Source organism: Mustelus asterias, chromosome 21, assembly GCF_964213995.1.
Source record: "Mustelus asterias chromosome 21, sMusAst1.hap1.1, whole genome shotgun sequence".
Classification (NCBI taxonomy): domain Eukaryota; kingdom Metazoa; phylum Chordata; class Chondrichthyes; order Carcharhiniformes; family Triakidae; genus Mustelus; species Mustelus asterias.
Genome location: NC_135821.1, coordinates 44,386,996 through 44,406,810, shown reverse-complemented (window position 1 = coordinate 44,406,810; position 19,815 = coordinate 44,386,996). Strand labels below are relative to the sequence as shown.

Genomic DNA, 19,815 nt, shown 5'->3' with positions numbered 1-19,815 from the left:
CAAGTGTTCAGAGCATCAAGAAACTCCTCCTGCACCAACCTGGAAAGAGGACGTTCAGAGATAAGGGTGCAAAGCTTAAATAATATGCCACCGTACTGAAATTTGAGAATAGGTAACAAATTCAATTATTGATACCGAGAGTAATGAAAAAAGATGAATCTGCCCTCCATCAATCAAAAGAAAGATCAATGTATTTAACATTTACAGAGCTTCTAATTGGGCTTAAAAGAATTTTTACCAAATCCCTAAAATCTATCTCATGTTATGAAGACAAATTTAGGATGAAATCCCTGTTGAGTGCTGACAGGCATCTAGAAATCATTGAATATTCAAAAGGTGCTACTTGATTAAAAACAATCTTACGTGGTATCCATATTCAATAAAAGGGAGAAATCAAATTCTGTGAATTGTAGATTCATTAATTTTATTCCAACACCACCGATGTCGTGACAAAGCTGGAAATAACAGCGAGGGATGATATAGAGAAGAAATTCCAGTTGTGCTCAATTCAGTCGCAATGGGAAGTATCCTTGGGCAGCATTGTGGCACAGTGGTTAGCACTGCTGCCTCACAGCGCCAGGGACCCGGGTTCGATTCCCGGCTTTGGAGTTTGCCGGGTGGAGTTTGCACGTTCTCCCTGTGTCTGCGTGGGTTTCCTCCGGGTGCTCCAGTTTCCTCCCACAGTCCAAAGATTAGGTGGATTGGCCATGCTAAATTACCCCTTAGTGTCAGGGGTCGAGCTAGGATAAATTCCTGGGGTCATGGGGATAGGGCCAGGGTGGGATTGTGGTTGGAGCAGACTCAATGGGCCAAATGGCCTCCTTCTGCACTGTAGGATTCTATGATTCTAAGTGACGTGGCATAATGTCCATTATTGAGGGCTCAATAATAAGCGAGTTAAGAGTTAAGGCCACAATCAGATTTGACAGGCTCTGATTCAATGACAGGTCAGGCTCTAGGGGCCAAATGGCCTAATCCTGCTCCTATTTCTTGAATTCTTCTGTCCTTATGATCGATTGAGTACTGGAGTTTTTACAAAGGGTTTTGTATTGAATTGCAGCTGGGAGTTGTGTTGCTACCTAGTTGGAAAAGGAGGGCAACCTAAAGTGAGCTGAATGAAAGTGATTATTTGAGGAAGTGAGAATGCTTTGCTGTATCTCCCCACATGTGAGCTGCACTGGGAAATGGCACCAAAAATAACATGAGTGAAAAACTGATTCCTGGCTCGATTGCAAGACAATAATCTCATTGATCAGTTCAAAGATATCAAAAAATAATCACTTTCATTATATTCAAGGCCTTTAATGTATAAAAGCATCGCAAGGTCCTTCACAGAAATAAATGCTGAGTCAATGAGTTGGATTTAATGGAGGTGACAAAGTCCACAGGCTGGAGAGCTGGTGGGAGTCCGATGTCACATCTTTTAGAGAAGGCAAGCTAGATTAAGTGCCAGTCAGGCACTTGACAGGCCAACAGCAGCCTCCCAGAGTAGATCAGAGGTGCCATCCACCAAGAGCAAAGCCACTAGGAAGGCTGCACCCATCTGAGACCTTGGATTTAGGAGGGTCTCAGGCAGGGACAAGTGATGGCAGGAGAGAGGTTGCAGGCCAGGGCTCGCATGGGGGGGTGGGTGAGGGGGGTTGGCAGCCAGGGTGGGGGTTGGGGTTGGCTCTCATCGGGCCTCCACTCCCTGATACTGGGTTCCTCAATCAGCACTAAATGTCTTTGGGTGAGGGACACCATTCTCTCCAACCACATACCACATCCAGGAGCCAGCAGCCAAACAGGTCAGGGCCTCTCTGTTGTGCTCATGGTGAACCACCCACCTATCACTGGGTTAGTACCAGTGGCAGTGAGGTGAGGTCCATAAGTGGGCATTCATTAGCTACCGAATGGCCTCAATTGGTAGCAGGGTGGGAGGATGTCCCTGGGCCTTCCTGCCACAGAGTTAAGCGGGATGGAGGCCGGAAGGTGTCAGGGTCCCCACCCATCACTCTGCCACCTGATTAAATGCACCACATCAAAGATTTTCCATAGGGAAGGGCATTAAATTCCACGCAATGAAGGTGTTATAAGGAAGAGAGACGGCAATCTTAACTAAAGGTCAGTTTTAAGGGGGGCCCTAATGGATGAGAGGTTGGTGGAGAGAGAACAGGGTTATAGAAAGTGGTTGGAATGATTATCACAAGAGGAATTGACCATAAAAGTAAGGATGTTATACTTCGGTTATAGAGGGCATTGTTGAGGCCTCATCTCGCATATTTGCAGTTTTAGTCTCCTTATTTAAGGAAGGATGTAAATGCAATGGAGGCATTTCAGTGGAGGTTTACCAGATAGATACCAGAGATGAAGTGTCTTATGAGGGTGGGTTGGAAAGCCTGAGCTTGCTTCCGCTGGAGTTTAGAAGAGCGAGAGGGTGATTTGATTGAAATGTATAAGATCCTGAATGATGTTGACAAGGTGGATATTGAAAGAATGTTTCCTCTTGTCCTGAACCCAGGTCCCCTGAGCATTACCCTGGGTCCAGTGACAATGTAAGAGTTTTAACAACACCAGGTTAAAGTCCAACAGGTTTATTTGGTAGCAAATGCCATTAGCTTTCGGAGCGCTGCTCCTTCGTCAGATGGAGTGGATATCTGCTCTCAAACAGGGCATACAGAGACACAAAATCAAGTTACAGAATACTGATTAGAATGCGAATCTCTACAACCAACCAGGTCTTAAAGATACAGACAATGTGAGTGGAGGGAGCATTAAGCACAGGTTAAAGAGATGTGTATTGTCTCCAGACAGGACAGCCAATGAGATTCTGCAAGTCCAGTGACAATACCACTGCGCCACTGCCTTCCCAATTTGAATCTGGAGTTTTGATAAATGTCTTGAATTTACTTGTTATTTATTTTCATCATTAATACTGTGGGGCTTATGGGTTGGAAAGTTACTGATACTGGCAGCTGGTGAGTTTGGTATCATTGATATACAATTACATCCACAGCGAAAGATTAATGATTGTAAAATTGCAGCTGCAAATTTAACAAGAAATGATTTGAAGCTGATTTCTGGGAAACTCTAACTTTACTGTGCCTTCATATTTACAGGCAAGAATTTACAGAATCAGTTATTGTGTAAAATTTACTCTAACTGAAACATGCTTTCAAATTTTAGATTCATATTCACTGGGCAGAAATAGTCATGTACGTGGAATGAGGCGTACTTTCAATCCAATGTGAATTAATACCTGATGAACTGTCAAACTGCTTAAATAGAAAGACAGAATTAAATCACCCTTATCTCAACTTCAAACAGAGAGTGCGGGAACAATGTCCTTTCACCTCTGGGTTTGGAACTCAAATACAGGACAGTGTTACCGAAAAACTGTCTTGCTCACAGTCTATTATCAATGATCATAATGAGGATCGAATGAGGAGGCTATTTGGCTCACTATTTCTGTGCTGGATTTTTTGAAAGAGCTATTTAATTAGACCTAAGCCCCTGTCATTCCCCCGCATCCATGCAAATCCCCCACTTCCAGTATTTATCCAATTCCCTTTTGAAAGTTATCATTGAATCTGATTCCACCACACGTTCAGACTGTGCATTCTGTATCAATATGCTGGAACTGCTTGCTTCCTCATATCATCTCCAGTTCTTCTCCAAAACCAGTCTCCTCTGGAGTGAATAGTGACCCTTTTGTCACAGGAAACAGTATTTTATTTATTCTATCAAAGCCTTTCATGATCTTGAACACTTCTGACAAATCTTCCATTAACCTTCTCTGCTCTAAGCAGAACAATCCGAGCTTCTCCTGTCTCTCCATGTAACTAAAGATTTTCATCCCTGTTACCATTCCAGTAACTCTCCTCTGCACCTTCTCTAAGACCTTAATATCCTTTCTCTGTGTGCGATATCCAGAACTGACCACAATATTCCACCTAGAGTCAAACTAGTGTGTTATAGACACTGAACATAACTACCCTGCTTTTGTGCAATATGCTTCGACACAGTGGCATAGTGACACAGTGGTTAGCACTGCTGGCTCACAGTGCCAGGGACCCAGGTTCAATTCTGGCCTCTGTGCGGAGTCTGCACGTTCTCCCTGTGTCTGCGTGGGTTTCCTCTGGGTGCTCCAGTTTCTTCCCACAGTCTGAAAACGTGTTGGTTAGGTGCATTGGACATGCTAAATTCTCCCTCAGTGTATCCGAACAGGTGGCGGAGTGTGGCGACTGGGCGATTTTCACAGTGACTTCATTGCAGTGTTAATGTAAGCCATTTGTGACATTAATAAATAAACTTTAAACTTTAAACAATATGTTGCTACTTTCAAAGCCAAGGGTTCTTAGAGCCTAATTAGCTTGCCACCTTCAAGGAATTGTGTAAGTACCTCCCCCTCCCCCCCGCCACCCCAACCCCGGTTGCTGAAACCCCCTTTCAAATTACCATTTTGTTTTGATTTCCTCTCCTCGTCATCGCTGCCAAAAGGAATGATTGTGTTGAATTTAATGGGCTGAATTTTCCTGGCTCTGTGAAAACGGGATTGAAGGAGAGTTGAGGGAGTGGGGTGCAGTGATAGTGGTGGTGAAAAGTGGTGTGCAGTCCCACGTCCTTTCGGGAAGGAAATCTGTCATCCTTACCTAGTCTGGCCTACATGTGACTCCAACCCACAGAAATGCGGTTGACTCCAAACTGCCCTCAGGGATGGGCAATAAATGGTGGCCCAGCCAGTGACACCCACATCCAATGAAAGATAAAAAAACAAATGCTTTGCTGCCTCTACCAGGCTTAGCTCCCGTGGAAATCAGCATGGAGGCCAATGTAGTCAATTAAAGCCCCAGTCAAGTTCCCTTCAGGGTTACAACCTTCCTGGTGTTGCTTGGATCCCCTGCTCTGTTGGGGGTCCAGCAATGCTGAGGATGTGGCCTCCTGCTGGGAAGCCGGTGGGCCATTCCCAGAAGGATGGGTAAAGTGGGATATGGGCCAAATGCATGCAATTGGAACTAGCTTAGTGGTTTAAAAAAAGGGGCGGCATGGAGAAGTTGGGCAGAAGGGCCTGTTTGCATGCTGTAAACCTCTATGACTCTACATGCCGCTGAATTAGTTGGCAGCTTCAGGGGGCCAGTGCTGCTCACAGGGTACCAGAAGATGCAGCAAATACTCTTCGGCAGAGGTTACCCCTCCATCCTGAAGCCCCACACTGTGCTTTGTCAACTCTCCCAGCACTAAAGAGGGAGGCCTTGGTGAGTGTTACTTCAGCAGAGCTCACCTTTCCCAGTGCGGCCGCACTTCAGATATTGTTGCACGCCCACCTACTGGGTCTCCAATTCCTGGCTCCAGTTAATTGGATAGTAAATATGGAGGCAGACAATTAGGAGGATGCTTCATATAACGTTGGGCATGCTGGGATCACGAGCAGGTTCAGGACATGGTCACAATGTCAACGTCCTAATAACCACACAAATATTCAACAACGTGTTTGTTCATTTCACCAGTGTGCCTATGTCCTCCTTAAAACTCTCCTCCTCACTGTTTACCACAGTTGCAAGTTTCAGGCCATTGAAAACATTGACAGTATGCTGGATATATTCAATTCCAGGTCATTAACATCTGTCAACAGCTCAGTAGTTGTGACACTGGCCTGTAAAAGAATCACTCCACACTTTTTCCAGTCTGAAAAACAACAGTTTGTGACAACTCTCTGCTTTCTGTGCCTCAGCCAGTCGTGTATCTACACAGCTACTGCCCCTTTCATCCCAAGAGCTTCAATTCTGCTAACCAGTCACCGCATTAACTCCTAGATTTCCCAATCAATCACAGGATGGACATGATCACAATCTGAATCAGCTAAAGGAAAGGCCTCGAGATAGAGCGACCCCAGCAGGTGGTAAGGTTGGCAGAACCTCACATTGCTTCCTGAGGATTCAGCAACTACAGCAATGGGGAAAAAAGATGTGGGGAGGCTACCCCAAACCGGCCCCGGAGTCTCCGACTCTGCAGAGCTGATCCTCTGCCTGTAGACCCTGTGCTGGGTTGGGGGGCTCTCGCCTCCTTAATGCTGGAGGTCTATGTTCATCCCCTGTGTCTGGTGGAGTGACATGTGGCTGAAGAGAAGGCAGCTGAGGGGACACACACAGGGGCAGCTGTCCCCTCCTCTTGATCCTTAATAGAGGTCGAAGATGGAGTTGTAAATATGTGACAGTGAAGGCCAGTGGTGAGGAGGGCCAGATCGAGGTAAGTAAAGTCCAAAGGAGCGATTTCCAGAAAGACCATAAGAAATAGGTAGGCTGTTTGGCCATTCAAGCCTGCTCCGCCATTCAATAGAATCATGGCTGATCCAACGTTCCTCATGTCCACTTTCCTGCCCTTTCCCTGTAACCCTTGATCTCCTTATTGATCAAAAATCTATCCATCTCAGCCTTAAATATACACAAGGACTCTGCCACCACAGCTGCCTGTGGCAAAGAGTTCCAAAGACTCACAATCCCCGAGAGAAAAAATTCCTCCTCATCTCAGCCTTCAATTGGCGACACTTTAAAGTTGGAAATCACCTGAAGAAGTGATCGCAAATGTAGTGAACACAAGTCTTTCACGTAGGAAGTTCAACAGCTCGTCTGTTTCACTGTTTCAAGGCTTTCAAACTTGTTGGTTCCATTGTACAACTGGGTCACCCATCTGTGTTCTTGTCTTGTTTACCCTGTGAGTTTGACACAGTTTAGGAATCCAAAGTGTTGCTGTTAAAGTCGACATCCTGAATTGCATGTACAATATATTGGCTGGTTAGATAGAGAAATATTTACCCGACAATTCCATGGTCACCTCCAAAGCTGCCCCGGTGAAAATAAGAGTGAACGGAATCATATCAGGTTTTCAACCTAATGATATTGTTTGGGGCTTTAACAACCCATCTCCAACCGAAACATCCCGCACCCACTCCCAAATCCTTGACAGTTAAAATTCTGCCCTAAGTCACTTGGCCTCTGATCACTTGGCCTCTGATCGTTGATTTTAACCTACTCACCTTTTTTGTACAAGTGTAACATTTACAAACTTCCATCCTCTGGCACCATTCCCATATCTAAAGAGGATTTGTAGATTGTGACCACTAGATGCACACTTACTTCCCTCAGTTACCCAGGGTGCGATCCCTCTGCACAGAGGACGCCTTCTGTACCTTGAGCATTGCTAACCATTTCAATATTTCCACTTTATTTTTCTTTATCCCATTCAGTTTCTTCACTACCACCACCCTTAATGTAACATTTGAAGCGTTCTCCTCTTTAGTGAAGAAAGTACTCGGTGAAATGAGTTTGGCAGCTTATCCATTCAGTTACTAAGAGGACATGATTTTGCCGTATAAAATGTCAATACTAAATAGCTGGTATTTCATAGAGGTAATGAAGGTTTTGTTTTGCAAAATGAGACGATCATACTGGCATTGTTATGCGGTTATTGAATTGTGGATATGCTTTTTTGATTAGAATATCATACAGGGAGTCTTGCTATTTGTTTAAATTATGACTAAGACTTTCTTGGCAAGGATGGGAGGTGCAAAGACAAATTGTCCATTTTTTCCTAATATGTATTTGGCATCTTGATAAAATCCAAAAATTGAAAAATACTTTGACATGTTCATGCTGGGGGGCTGGGGGGAGATGGGGGGAGAGGGTAGGGGAGACAAAAAAGGGAAACTAAGTTAAAGTTTATTTATTAGTGCCACAAGTAGGCTTACATTAACACTGCAATTAAGTTACTGTGAAAATCCCCTCGTCGCCACACCCTGGCACCTGCTCGAGTACACTGAGGGAGAATTTAGCATGGCCAATGCACCTAACGCGGCACGGTAGCACAATGGTTAGCACTGCTGCTTCACAGCTCCAGGGACCTGGGTTCGATTCCTGGCTTGGGTCACTGTCTGTGTGGTGTTTGCACATTCTCCTCGTGTCTGCGTGGGTTTCCTCCGGATGCTCCGGTTTCCTCCCACAGTCCAAAGATGTGCGGGTTAGGTTGATTAGCCATGTTAAAAAAAATTGCCCCTTAGTGTCCTGAGATGCGTAGGTTAAAGGGATTAGTGGGTAAAATATGTAGGGATATGGGGGTAGGGTCTGGGTGAGATTGTGGTCGGTGCAGACTCGATGGGCCGAATGGCCTCTTTCTGTACTGTAGGGTTTCTATGATAACCAGCACTCCTTTCGGACTGTGGGAGGAAACCAGAGCACCCGGAGGAAACCCACTCAGACACGGGGATAATGTGCAGACTCCCCAGACAGTAATGCAAGCTGGGAATCGGACCTGGGTCCCTGGCGCTGTGAGACCTTCTTGGAGATCCTCTTAACTGCCGGCTGTGAGACAGCAGTGCTAACCACTGTTCCGCCCCTAAATGTCGCATTTCCCTGCATTGCTTTTGCTCTGTTTTCTGAACATTGTTGCAGTGACGTTCTACTTCAGTCACCTCTTGTCTCATAACCAGAGGTCACACCGATGAAGCTGTAACGTTTTGAATGCAGTTTCTCAGTATCAACAACAGATAGCTGGGAAATGAAACTCTTCTGTCTTACCTCCAGATGCCATCCGGGAGCATTCGCAGCCACATTCATCATTGTCCGCATCCTTGGTGCTGAATTTTGTACCAGAGGGGCTGAGACTGCTGGTTCTCCCGGCTGTTCCACTGTAACCCTTTATGTGGAGCCTGTGATATAAACAGATCAGAATTGAAAGAATTCTAGCAATCGCCACACTGTCCCTCAGCTCAGTGGAACGTTTGCATTGGCATTTGGTTGTTCAGTGACTCAAACAGGAATCTGTTATTATAACCTAACCAAAAGAAAATTGAAATTCCTATGACTATAATGAGTCAATCATTGTTCCAGATTTCTCCATTAATAATGTGCAAATTGGCCATCATGAATTGTGAAAAATCCAGCTTCCCATCCATTGACTCTGTCTACACTTCCCGCTGCCTTGGCAAAGCAGCCAGCATTATCAAGGACCCCATGCACCCCAGACATTCTCTCTTCCACATTTTCCTGAAGGGAAAAAGATACAAAGTCTGAGGTCACGTACCAACTGACTCAAGAACAGCTTCTTCCCTGCTGCCATCAGATTTTTGAATGGACCTACCTTATATGAAGTTGATCTTTCTCTACAGCCTGGCTGTGACTGTAACACTACATTCTGCACTCTCTCGTCTCCTTCTCTATGAATGGTATGCTTTGTATAGCGCACAAGAAACAATACTTTTCACTGTATGCAAATACATATGATAATAAATCAAATCAAAGCAAATTCACCATTTGCTTCACAAAACTGGCATCTTGCTCTTAATAGCTTTGGGGTTTTCAAGGATTTTCTTTTATGCATTTGTACTTAATTGCTGAACCAACTTGCCACAAAAAGTGAAATCCCATAACTCACGGCAGAAGCACCCTTTTAACCATGCGGAAATTGTTAATGACTGCTAATCAACTTCTCTGGCTCAGAAAGCGAGCAATTAAAAGTATGGAATCTCATTCCTTCAGGCTGTGAAATGTTATTGGAGATTTTAAAGATGTCTTGGGGAATTCTCCCGTCCCACCTGCCACGGGAATTGTAGCGGGCGTGGGTCCATTGACCTCGGGCAGGATTCTCCAGTTTTGGGGTGAGCGCAGCCGGAGAAACCCACCCGTCATTGTTATTTTTTCTTACTTTTCCTTTCCCTGTTTTCTCTTCCCTTTTCTTCCTGTGTTTAATTTGATGCTGTTCTTTCACTATTTTCTCAGCACATGTTGATTTTATTTACCAACCCTTTAATCTCATTGGTTAAGGGGTGATGTCATTTGTTCCAAATGTCCTATTGCCTTTTTATTTCCAGCAACTTAGAAATAAAACTCAACTCTCATGGCATACCTAACACAATTCCAGCAGAACCTGGGTCATTAAGAGAGTGTGTGTGTGCAAGTGTGTGTGTGCGTGAGTGTGTGTGTGTGTGCGAGTGTGTGTGCGCGCAGGTGTATGTGTGTGTGTGTGCACAAGTGTGCGTGCACGAGTGTGCGTGCATAAGTGTGCGAGTGTGTGCAAGTGAGCGTGCACGAGTGTGCAAGTGCATGTGTGAGTGTGTGCGCAAGTGTGAGTGTGTGTGTGAGAGTGTGTGAGTGTGTGAGTGTGAATGTGCGCAAGTGTAAGTGCACAGGAGTATGAGTGCGTGAATGTGTGTCTGTGCGAGTGTGTGTGTGTGTGTGCAAGTGTGTGTGCGCGCGCACGAGTGTGTGTGTGTGCGAGTGTGAGTGTGTGTGAGTGTGTGTGCAAGTGTGAGTGTGCGAGTGTGCGTGCAAATAAACCAACTCTTTTCATTAGTTTCAAGAACTAAAAAATAAAGAAACACCATTAGCATCATGAAAAACACATGCAGGAAACAGTAGCTAACATACAGTCCTGGTTTATTAACATAATACTTCAGTTGTGTATAATATATTTTTGTGAAACTTTTCTGTTCAAGGATTGAATTATTTCATTCCTCATCATTGACCTTCCTTTATCTACATAATGCTTGCGTAAACATGAATATCCTTTGGTTGGATGCAGCATGCATTAGGCATGATGCAAAGTTCCTTCCGCAGTTGAACAATGTTATCTAATTCCAGATTTGAAACAATAAATCAGCACAATACTTGTTTCCTGTAATCAACACCGAAAATGCCAGCAGTTCAGGCAGCATCTGTGGAGAAAAGACACAGGGCGGGATTTTCCAGCCACGCTCACCCTGAAACCAGAAAATCCCGTCTGAGGTCAATGGACCTTTCCATCGTCCCATCCCACCCATTCCGATTCCTGTGGCGGGCGGAGCAGTAAGATTCCAGCCCATAGGGTGGGATTTTCCGGCCACACTCGCCCTGAAACCGGAAAATCTCACTTGAGATCAACGGACATGTCCATGGTCTGCCCCTTGTCCGCTACGATTCCCATGGTGGGTGGAAAATACGTCCCACAGCATTAACGTTTCAGATCTGTGACCTTCCATCAAAATCTTTTCTGATGGAAGATTGCAGACCGGAAATATTAACGCAGTTCTTTGCTCTCTATAGATGCTGCCTGACCTGCAGGGTATTTCCAGCATTTTCTATTCTTATTTCAGCTTTCCAGCGTCCGCAATATTTTGCTTTTGCACTTGTGCACTGCCAGTGCTGGACCATTCTTTTGCTGCTTTTAGTCTTGTTTTGTATTCCAAATAAATTTCAGAAATTGGTGCCAATTTTGCTGAATTGAATATTTGCTTTGAAACCCAATTTTACTGTGAATCTGTGAAATAGTTTGACAGATAAAACAGCTGGTGCTGCAACCATTAGCATTTCGAAAACAAAAATGGACTAATATCTGATTGGAAGTGTGCTTGAGTGTTACAAGGTAAGTACAGATGGAGCTAATTGAATGCAATATGTGAGAGAATGGTTATGGCTGTTAAACCACGTGTAGGCATCATGCCATCGGAACTGCATTGGTTTGGGACGTTATGTTAAATAGATATTCTCAATTTATCTTTGGAGAAATTTACATATTTATTTCCTCAAATGGTGAAATGGATCTATGCTTGAGCACATTGCTTATCAACTGTGCAAATATAAAGTTTGCTGACATTTTCTGTTCCATGATATGTTGCATAACTTTCAAAATCGGGTAGACTCAGATCTTGGGCTTTGTCAGAGAATTACCCTTGAATAGGTGGTGATGAGCCACCATCTTGAATCACAGAAATCCATCTGTTTAGAAGGGAGATATAGGCAGCAAATAGTCACGTAATTCTTCTGACGTAATCTGACCCCCCTAAATTAAAGAGGAAAAACATGTGGCCCCAGCCAATACTGCTGCCTAATAGTGCCAGGGACCCAGGTTAAATTTCTGGCTTGAGTCACTGTCTGTGAGGAGTCTGCATGTCCCCCCCGTGTCTGCTGGGTTTCTTCTGGGTGCTCCCATTTCCTCCCACAGTCCGAAAGACGTGCTGGTTAGGTGTATTGACCATGTTAGTGTACCCGAACAGGTGCGGTAGTGTGGCGACTGGGGGATTTTCACAGTAACTTCACTGCAGTGTTAATGTAAGCCCACTTGTGACACTAATAAATACATTTAAACTTTCTTTCCCTGCAAGCACAACTTTCCACATGATGGTGCTTGCCTTTGACCTTGCAGACTCGGTCTGTCCAGAAAGACCGAGTGAACTTTGCAAGATTTCCCCTTCCCCAATGGCAGTTTCAATCTGGCACTAATCTTCACATGTGAGCAGCAGTTACGGTATGAAACAGGGTAAATAGCCAATCAGGTTGAAGTATTCTAACAGATGGCAAACCAGGAAGTTAAAAGCACTGAATTTCCTCACTTATAATTGGGATAGTGAAATAAATGATGAAAGGTTTAAAGTAGATGCAAATAAATTGCGCAAACTCATTCTAAATGAATATTTTAAAAACGTACAATGTTAGTGTCATAATGGAGAAGTTTGACATTCCACAAATAAATAATTATTTTTTTCAGAGCCGGTGAGTGTGCTTGGCAATAATTCTGACGTTAGTATGCTGTTACCAATGATTGGTAATCTTTTTCAGGCTTCTTTAAAAAATTTTTTTAACTTAATTCTTAAAGTGCCAAAGCCAATCATAGAATGGAATGGGCAGACCCAAATCCATCTCCTTGCTTGCTCCAAAAACCAATTCAAAGTCAATCCAATTCATGGTCCCCACAAGAGAGACATACAAGATCCAAGCTGACAAGATAAGGCTTGCATCCCATCTTGGACTTGATATTAGCCAAAAGGCTGAGAAATGAGACAAACAGATACTACACTTGATCTTAGCTTTTAGAGTCAGAATTTTGGATTAAGAGTGGACATTCTCGTCATTTCATAGATTTTCCATCGATTGCAGTCTGGGGGTACATACCCCCCACCCCCCAGGGAAGTTAACAATTACTGGCAGCAACATCTCTGCTGCCACATTATTCTGTGCATATGTAGATTCCAGAGATTGCTTAGTCTCAGTCATGAATACTGCAAAATTTGGGTCTCTGAAGCCAAAACTGAGGCTATCTAGCGAGCTCAAAAAAAATAGACGGAAAGGGGAAAAGGTGCTGTAGCTCGAAGTGGCAGAAACACCCAGGAGGTTAAGGGGAATTCAGAACATGAAAAGTTACCAAACCAAATGTTCTTTTTATCCTCTGAGTAACTAATATTAGGAAAATGCATCAATGAGAAAACTATTCACTAATGGGGAAATCAGAAATGTGAATGTAAGTGGGAAGCTTAAATTTAATGGGGAATTTCGACAAATCTAGTATAAAGTGGGAATGCCCAAATGACTTTCCAAATTCAGAAATTACTGAATGATTGCTTCATTACCCAATACCTCAGAGAGACAGAAGTGAAAAGTTATGGTTCATATGTTGACTTGGTAATTCTAAGTGAGCTAAGGAGCATTAAGCAGGGATGGCCATCAAAACGTACAATTGTGCAGTGCACTTAATATCGAAAAACATTAAAAAGACATTCAGCAATTTGTTCAACATAACCGGATTTTTAATCACATCAGCTGAGAACAAATGAACTGGTTTTGAAAGCAAATCATTGAACAATTAGAATGACCAAGTACAATCCAAATGGAGTCAACACAACTCTCAGAATACAGGAATAAAGCCTGGTCTAACCCTTTTCATAGAATAGAAGCACTACAGTGCAGACGGAGGCCATTCGGCCCATCAAGTCTGCACCGCCAACAATCCAACCCAGGCCGTATCCATGTAACCCCAGTATTTACCCTGCTAATCCCCCTGACATTAAGAGAGGATTTAGCATGGCCAATCAATCTAACTCACACATCTTTGGTCTGTGGGAGGAAACTGGAGCACCCGGAGGAAACACACGCAGACACGGGGAGAATGTGCAAACTCCACACAGACAGTCACCCAAGGCCGGAATTGAACCCGGGTCTCCGGCACTGCGAGGCGTGTTCCATATGCTGTACAGAATGCTGGCACATCAGCTTCCAACAATGGAATTTGAAGGTGAGGTTTGGAGGAAGATATGAAATTGGTTGGAGGAGAGGAGGCAGTTACCAGGAATACAATGCTGAGGGGAGGGGGAAGGAATTCCTCAGGAAACCATGCCAATGGCTCAACTCTTCTTATCTATGTCACCGACTCAAACACAATCTGTGCAAGCCCACAGATGATAGACGAGTTTGGAGAAGGGTGGTGTTGCTGGGTTTGCTTAAACAGCCAAAACAAGTTTGGGGGAGGCAGTGGTGTGCTGGTATTGTTACTGGACTAGTACTCCAGAGATCCAGGGTGGTGCTTTGGGGATCCGAGTTCAAATCCCACCATGGCAGATGGTGAAATTCAAATTCACCCTGGCACCCTTTAGAACCAAATATTTGGGGATTTGGTCAAGGATCTTGGGGAAGTAGAGGGGGGAGGAGGGGGCGGCAGGGGCAGGGGTAGGGGGACCATGTCAATCCCACAGGAGTGAGAGAAGGGTGCAATCGTAAGCGATGGGGGTTGGATTGTTTGAAAGATCAGTTGATTGTGGGGGTGCTGCAGATGCCCAGGTTATAGGAGCTGGATTGGGGTACCTGGATGGCAAGCGGAGACCTCTGGGGGTGCAAGCGGAAATATTGTGGAAAAGGTTGGTGAGGGATGCCCTCCTACAGGCAGGCACGCTGGATCCAGGAGGTAAGTGAAAGGCATTAGCCTCCTGAAGTTACCAAGTTGCTGTCCGGATGGAGCTGTCTGGTTTCTCAAGTTCTGAAAACCCGGCCTTTAATAATTAAAGTCGAAAAGTTGGTGATAATGAGGCTCAGTACCGTTAGGTAGCCTAACCTTTTCCCCTTGTGATGGGTTGGTCACCTGTCCCATTTTGCCACGTCCCGTAAAGTCAGAAGTAGGTGGTTTGAAGGAACGTCTAGATCGGAATCTGACGTTTAATACTTTAATTTCCCAGTTCAACCTAAATCAGCCCATTCCATTTGTTGGTTAAAATTTCCTCCAAAAGTAACATTGTTTTAAATCATCCAAAGTCACCGTCTTTTCCTTATTGACAAAATGACAGGAAGCACATTAAAAACTCATTAGAATGTCAGGTGTTTGCTGCTTTGTCCTGTCAAATTGAGAATCACTGCTCTGGCTTACCAGAATGTCTGAAAGTAAATAAACCCATGCTTCTGTACACATTCTAAGCTAATAACTCCACTTCTAACTCCAGGAGGTCCCAATTATCTTTTTCCTGCTTGCACATGCTAAGTATTAACACACAATGAATTAATTACTCATGTGAAAAGATGTTGAATAGATCACCAACTGTGAAGCAGATTCAGCTCCCATTGCCAGTTACTTGGGCGTATTTATTAATAATGTATTAATGGTGGATATGCATCACCTGGAATAATAGAATCATTGGCCGGAATTTTACCGGCATGCCCACCCGAGGCTCGTAACATCATGCCTGAGGCCAATGGAGAATGCCGTTCTGCAAGCCTCGCTTGCACCAATTTCGGGGTGAGCATTGGTAAAATCAGAGCCATCGTATCCCTACAATACAAGAAGGAGGCCATGCGGCCCATCAAGCTTGCATCAACAACAATCCCACCCAGGCCCTATCCCTGTAACCCCCTGTATTTACCTTGCTAACTCCCCTGACACTTAGGGGCAATTTAACATAGCCAATCCACCTGACCCGCACGATTTTGGAGTGTGGGAGGAAACAGGAATACCCAGAGGAAAGCCACACAGATATGGGGAAAATGTGCAAACTCCACAAGACAGTCACCCGAGGCCGGAATCGAACCCGGGTCCCTGGTGCTGTGAGGCAGCAGAGCTAACCATTGTGCCACCGTGCTGCCCGATAATGGGATGATGTGAAATGTTCTGCAACTTCCTTTCAAGTAGGCATAAAATGGAACGTTCCTATTTATAGTTTTTATTTTATCTTCCTTCAAAACACAAATGGAGGGCTACATTATGCTAAAATACTGAATTGCCATTGAGTTTGAATCTATTTTGTCATTCTAACAGAATGCTTGTTTTGGATGCATGGCTAAGGGGTGGCTGTGAAAGACAAAAGATGCATGGAGCATTGGCTCCTATAGCGGTGGACTTGCAAGCTTCTGAAGCAGAATTACTGATTTATTTGTGTGATGGTAACCAAACGTTTGACTATCTTATTCTGAAACTGAAGCGATTCAAGAGGGACAAATAAAGAACCAATCCCATCCCCCAAACCCAGGAATGGGCACACAGATGAAATAGTCAAACTGAGAATAGGCGGTCTCGTTTTCTAGCCCATAAAGGGTGGGGGAAGAAAGAAAGAGGAAAACTCAAGAAATGAATATGTTGACAGGACTCTACAAAAGACAGGGAAGAAAATTAGGAACACTGAATCAAAAATAATTAAAATGGATTCACTTATGCATGCATGTTTTCCGCAAGTTCCTAAAATCAAGTACAAACAAGGACCAGAACAACCACTATAATGTATAACCCTTAACAAACGTATCTAATGTGTTCCAATCCAACCAATCCCATAGGCAAGACTAATGCTCACGTGATATTGGGCTTCATCCAAAGATATTGGAGATCTTTTGGATGAAGTCTGCAGTTCTCTAGATAGACTCAGAACAGTTTGAAGTCAGAACAGATTCCCAAAACACCAGGGACTCTCGGCAAGCCACCAACAGCAGAATTCCCCCCTTCACAAAGGCAAAACCTTGCTTTCAGCTAACTCGCAGAATTTCCAAAACCAGGGAGAGAGAGAGATATTTTCTCTGCCCCTTTTTGATGCCCCTTCTAAAACTTAACTCAAAACTGCAGCCAAACAGAAAATGAAATCTTAAACTTATTAGAAACGGGGAAAAAAAACTGTCCAAATTCACATGACATTCCTCCTAACAATGCAGGGCCATAAAATAACCCAGAGTAAAAATAAACAAACCCCATTTAAACCACTGAAGGAGCAATAAATAAAAAACCTCCCCAGCCAACTCGGCAACAATGACATCAGCTGAGGCTGGGATTTTAAAAATAACCTCTTTAAGGTACACTAACGTCACAGAGGATAGGTAAGAATGCATCACTATTACAAAAATAATATACTACAGATGCTGGAAACCTGAAATAAAAACAGAAAACAATGGAAATATTCAGCAGGTCTGGCGGCAACATGGGGGAAAAAAATGAAGTTAACAATTCATGTCCGTGACCTATCATCAGAACGTTGGTGCGATTTTACCTGTCATTAATGCCTGCTCCTGCTGCGAAGTTGGAGAATGTGGCGGCCAGCCAAGTCTCCATTCACTGCAGCGGGATGGGAAATTCCTGCCGGCATGAACAGTGGTCAGATCCCAGCCCTCAAATGTCAAACGCATTGCTGTGGGTCTGGAATCACATATAGGTCAGAACAGGTGAGGACTGCAGAGTTCCCTCCCTCAGGGACAATATCTAAAGTGAATCAGATGTTTCGTCTTACGATATTCCAGTGGTTCCATGGTTACCATCACAGAGAGTAGCTTTGGAATTCCAGATTCTGGGTGGGAATTTCCTCCCCCTCCCCGGCGTGTTTTGCGGCAGCGGGAGGTGAAATGCTGCTCACTGATTGTGGGATCTTATCACCTGTCAATGGGGTTTCCTGATGGACGCACCTCTCGCTGCTGGGAAACCCGTGGTAGGAGTACACCATTGATGGGACAGCAAGATCCCACTGGCATAAATGGCAGCAAGATCTTGGCATTTGTTTAATTAATTTCTTTCAAATTTCCCAGTTGCCATGCTGGGGATTGAACTCGTATTTCCTAATCATTAGTCTGGGCCTCTGGATTACTCGTCCAGTGCTCTACTACCATACAACCATACAACCAGGGAGCGGCGCGGACTTGGAGGGCCGAAGGGCCTGTTCCTGTGCTGTATTGTTCTTTGTTCTTTGTTTGTTCTTTGTTAACGGAACTGCTCCAAAGAAGCCTATCAGACTGGAAATGGTAACTCAGTTTCTGTCTCCACAGATGATGCTAGACCTGCTGGGTTTTTCTAGCACTTTCTGTTTTTATTTCAGATCTCTAGCAGTATTTTGCTTTCATGCTACTGTATTTGCCCCACTTCCAAGCATGTGACACTGAACTGTATGGACGAAATTTTACAAGTAGGTCGGAGAAGCATAAATCCAAAAAAAAAGAAAAAATAATTCTGAAAATCATTTAAATGCACTTCCAAAGACATCAAAACTAAAGTCAATACCTTCAGGGCAATTTTGAAAAAATGTTCTGTAGTAAGCAAATCTTTAATTAATTTAGCACAAAATAAATAATTACTTCCCTGATCGTATCTAACATTCATTTTTTAGAATGCATACTTCAGAGTCTGACTACATAATGCAATTATTCACTATAACATAGGTAGTAACTATGAGTGCCAGGTAACCAATCATAAATGATCACTAGATAAAACAGATGATTATCATGTCACACTTTTAATCCTACAACATGGATTTCATTACACATCAAAGGCAGGCACAATGACTGCATTAAACAATCCCTGCCTTAGAATGAATACATTATAAAGATAGATCCCTACAGCAATTCCAAGGTTATCTCAAGTGTATTGCATCTAAAGTTTTTAATGCAATTACTGCTTTGTAGATTACTGATTGGCAATCATTTCAACACAGCTGTTATTGTCTGTTTTCAGTTCGTCAGGAGATTGTATGTCCTGACTTTCATTCACTCCTCCCAAAGAATGCCTAAAAACAAAGCGTTATGCTTTGGTCCCCACCTGGCAACAATAACATAACAAAACTACAAGTACATTTGTTAAGACACAGCTGAAATTGGGACTGGAGCAAAACTGAAATGTGTTGGTTAACAGTTAGGACAAATACAACTCTATTTCCAAGTTTGCTGATGACACAAACATGGTGGGTTAGATCTCAAAATGACGAGATGGAGTATTGGAAAGAGATAGAGAATCTGGTGAAATGTGCAACGACTATAATCTCTCCCCCCAATGCCAGGAAAACAAAAGAGATAGTCATCGATTTCAGGAGGGTAATGCACCAGTCTACATCAACGGTGATGATGTAGAAATGGTCGAGAGCTTCAAGTTTCCAGCTGTCCAGATCATCAAAAACCCATCCACACTGATGCTATAGTTAAGAAAGCCCACCAACGCCTCTACTTTCTCCGGAAGCTGTGGAAATTCAGCATGTCTGGTACAACTCTTAGCAAGTTTTATAGATGCATAGCATCCCTTCTGGGTGCATCACAGCTTGGTATGGCTCCTGCTCTGACCAAGACCACAAGAAACTGCAAAGAGTTGTGAATGCAGCCCAGTCCATCACGCAAACCAGCCTCCCATCCATTGACTCTGTCTACAAATCCTGCTGCCTTGGAAAAGCAGACAGCAAAATTAAGGACCCTATGCATCCTGGAGATACTCTCTTCCACCTTCTTCCGACTGGAAAAAGATACAAAACTCTGAGATCACGTACCAACTGACTCAAGATCAGCTTCTTCCCTGCTACCATCAGACGTTTGAATGGACGTCCCTTACATTAAGTTGATCCTTCTCGACACCCTAGTTATGACTGTACACTATATTCTGCACCCTCTCCTTTCCTTCTCCCCTATGCACTCTATGAACAGTGTGCTTTGTCTGTACAGTGCGCAAGAAACAATACTTTTCACTGTATCCGAATACATGTAATAATAATAAATCAAATCAGATCAACTAACTTGTACAGCGCATTTAAATGGATGTGAGCCAAGACTTATCAAGGGGAGCTTTCATTGATAATTCCCCTCTAGGGTAATGCTATCACTTAATTTC

The 19,815-nt window shown here is 43.7% G+C and overlaps 1 protein-coding gene across 1 annotated transcript in view; it reads right to left on the bottom strand.

Annotated features, from left to right (window-relative positions):
- The window catches only part of angpt2b (angiopoietin 2b), a 237,144-nt gene that overhangs the window by 18,526 nt on the left and 198,803 nt on the right, over positions 1–19,815 (bottom strand). Inside the window, exon 8 of the mRNA XM_078237789.1 lies at positions 8,550–8,680. Coding sequence (XP_078093915.1) covers positions 8,550–8,680 — 131 coding nt within the window. The remainder of the gene's footprint in view (positions 1–8,549; positions 8,681–19,815) is intronic.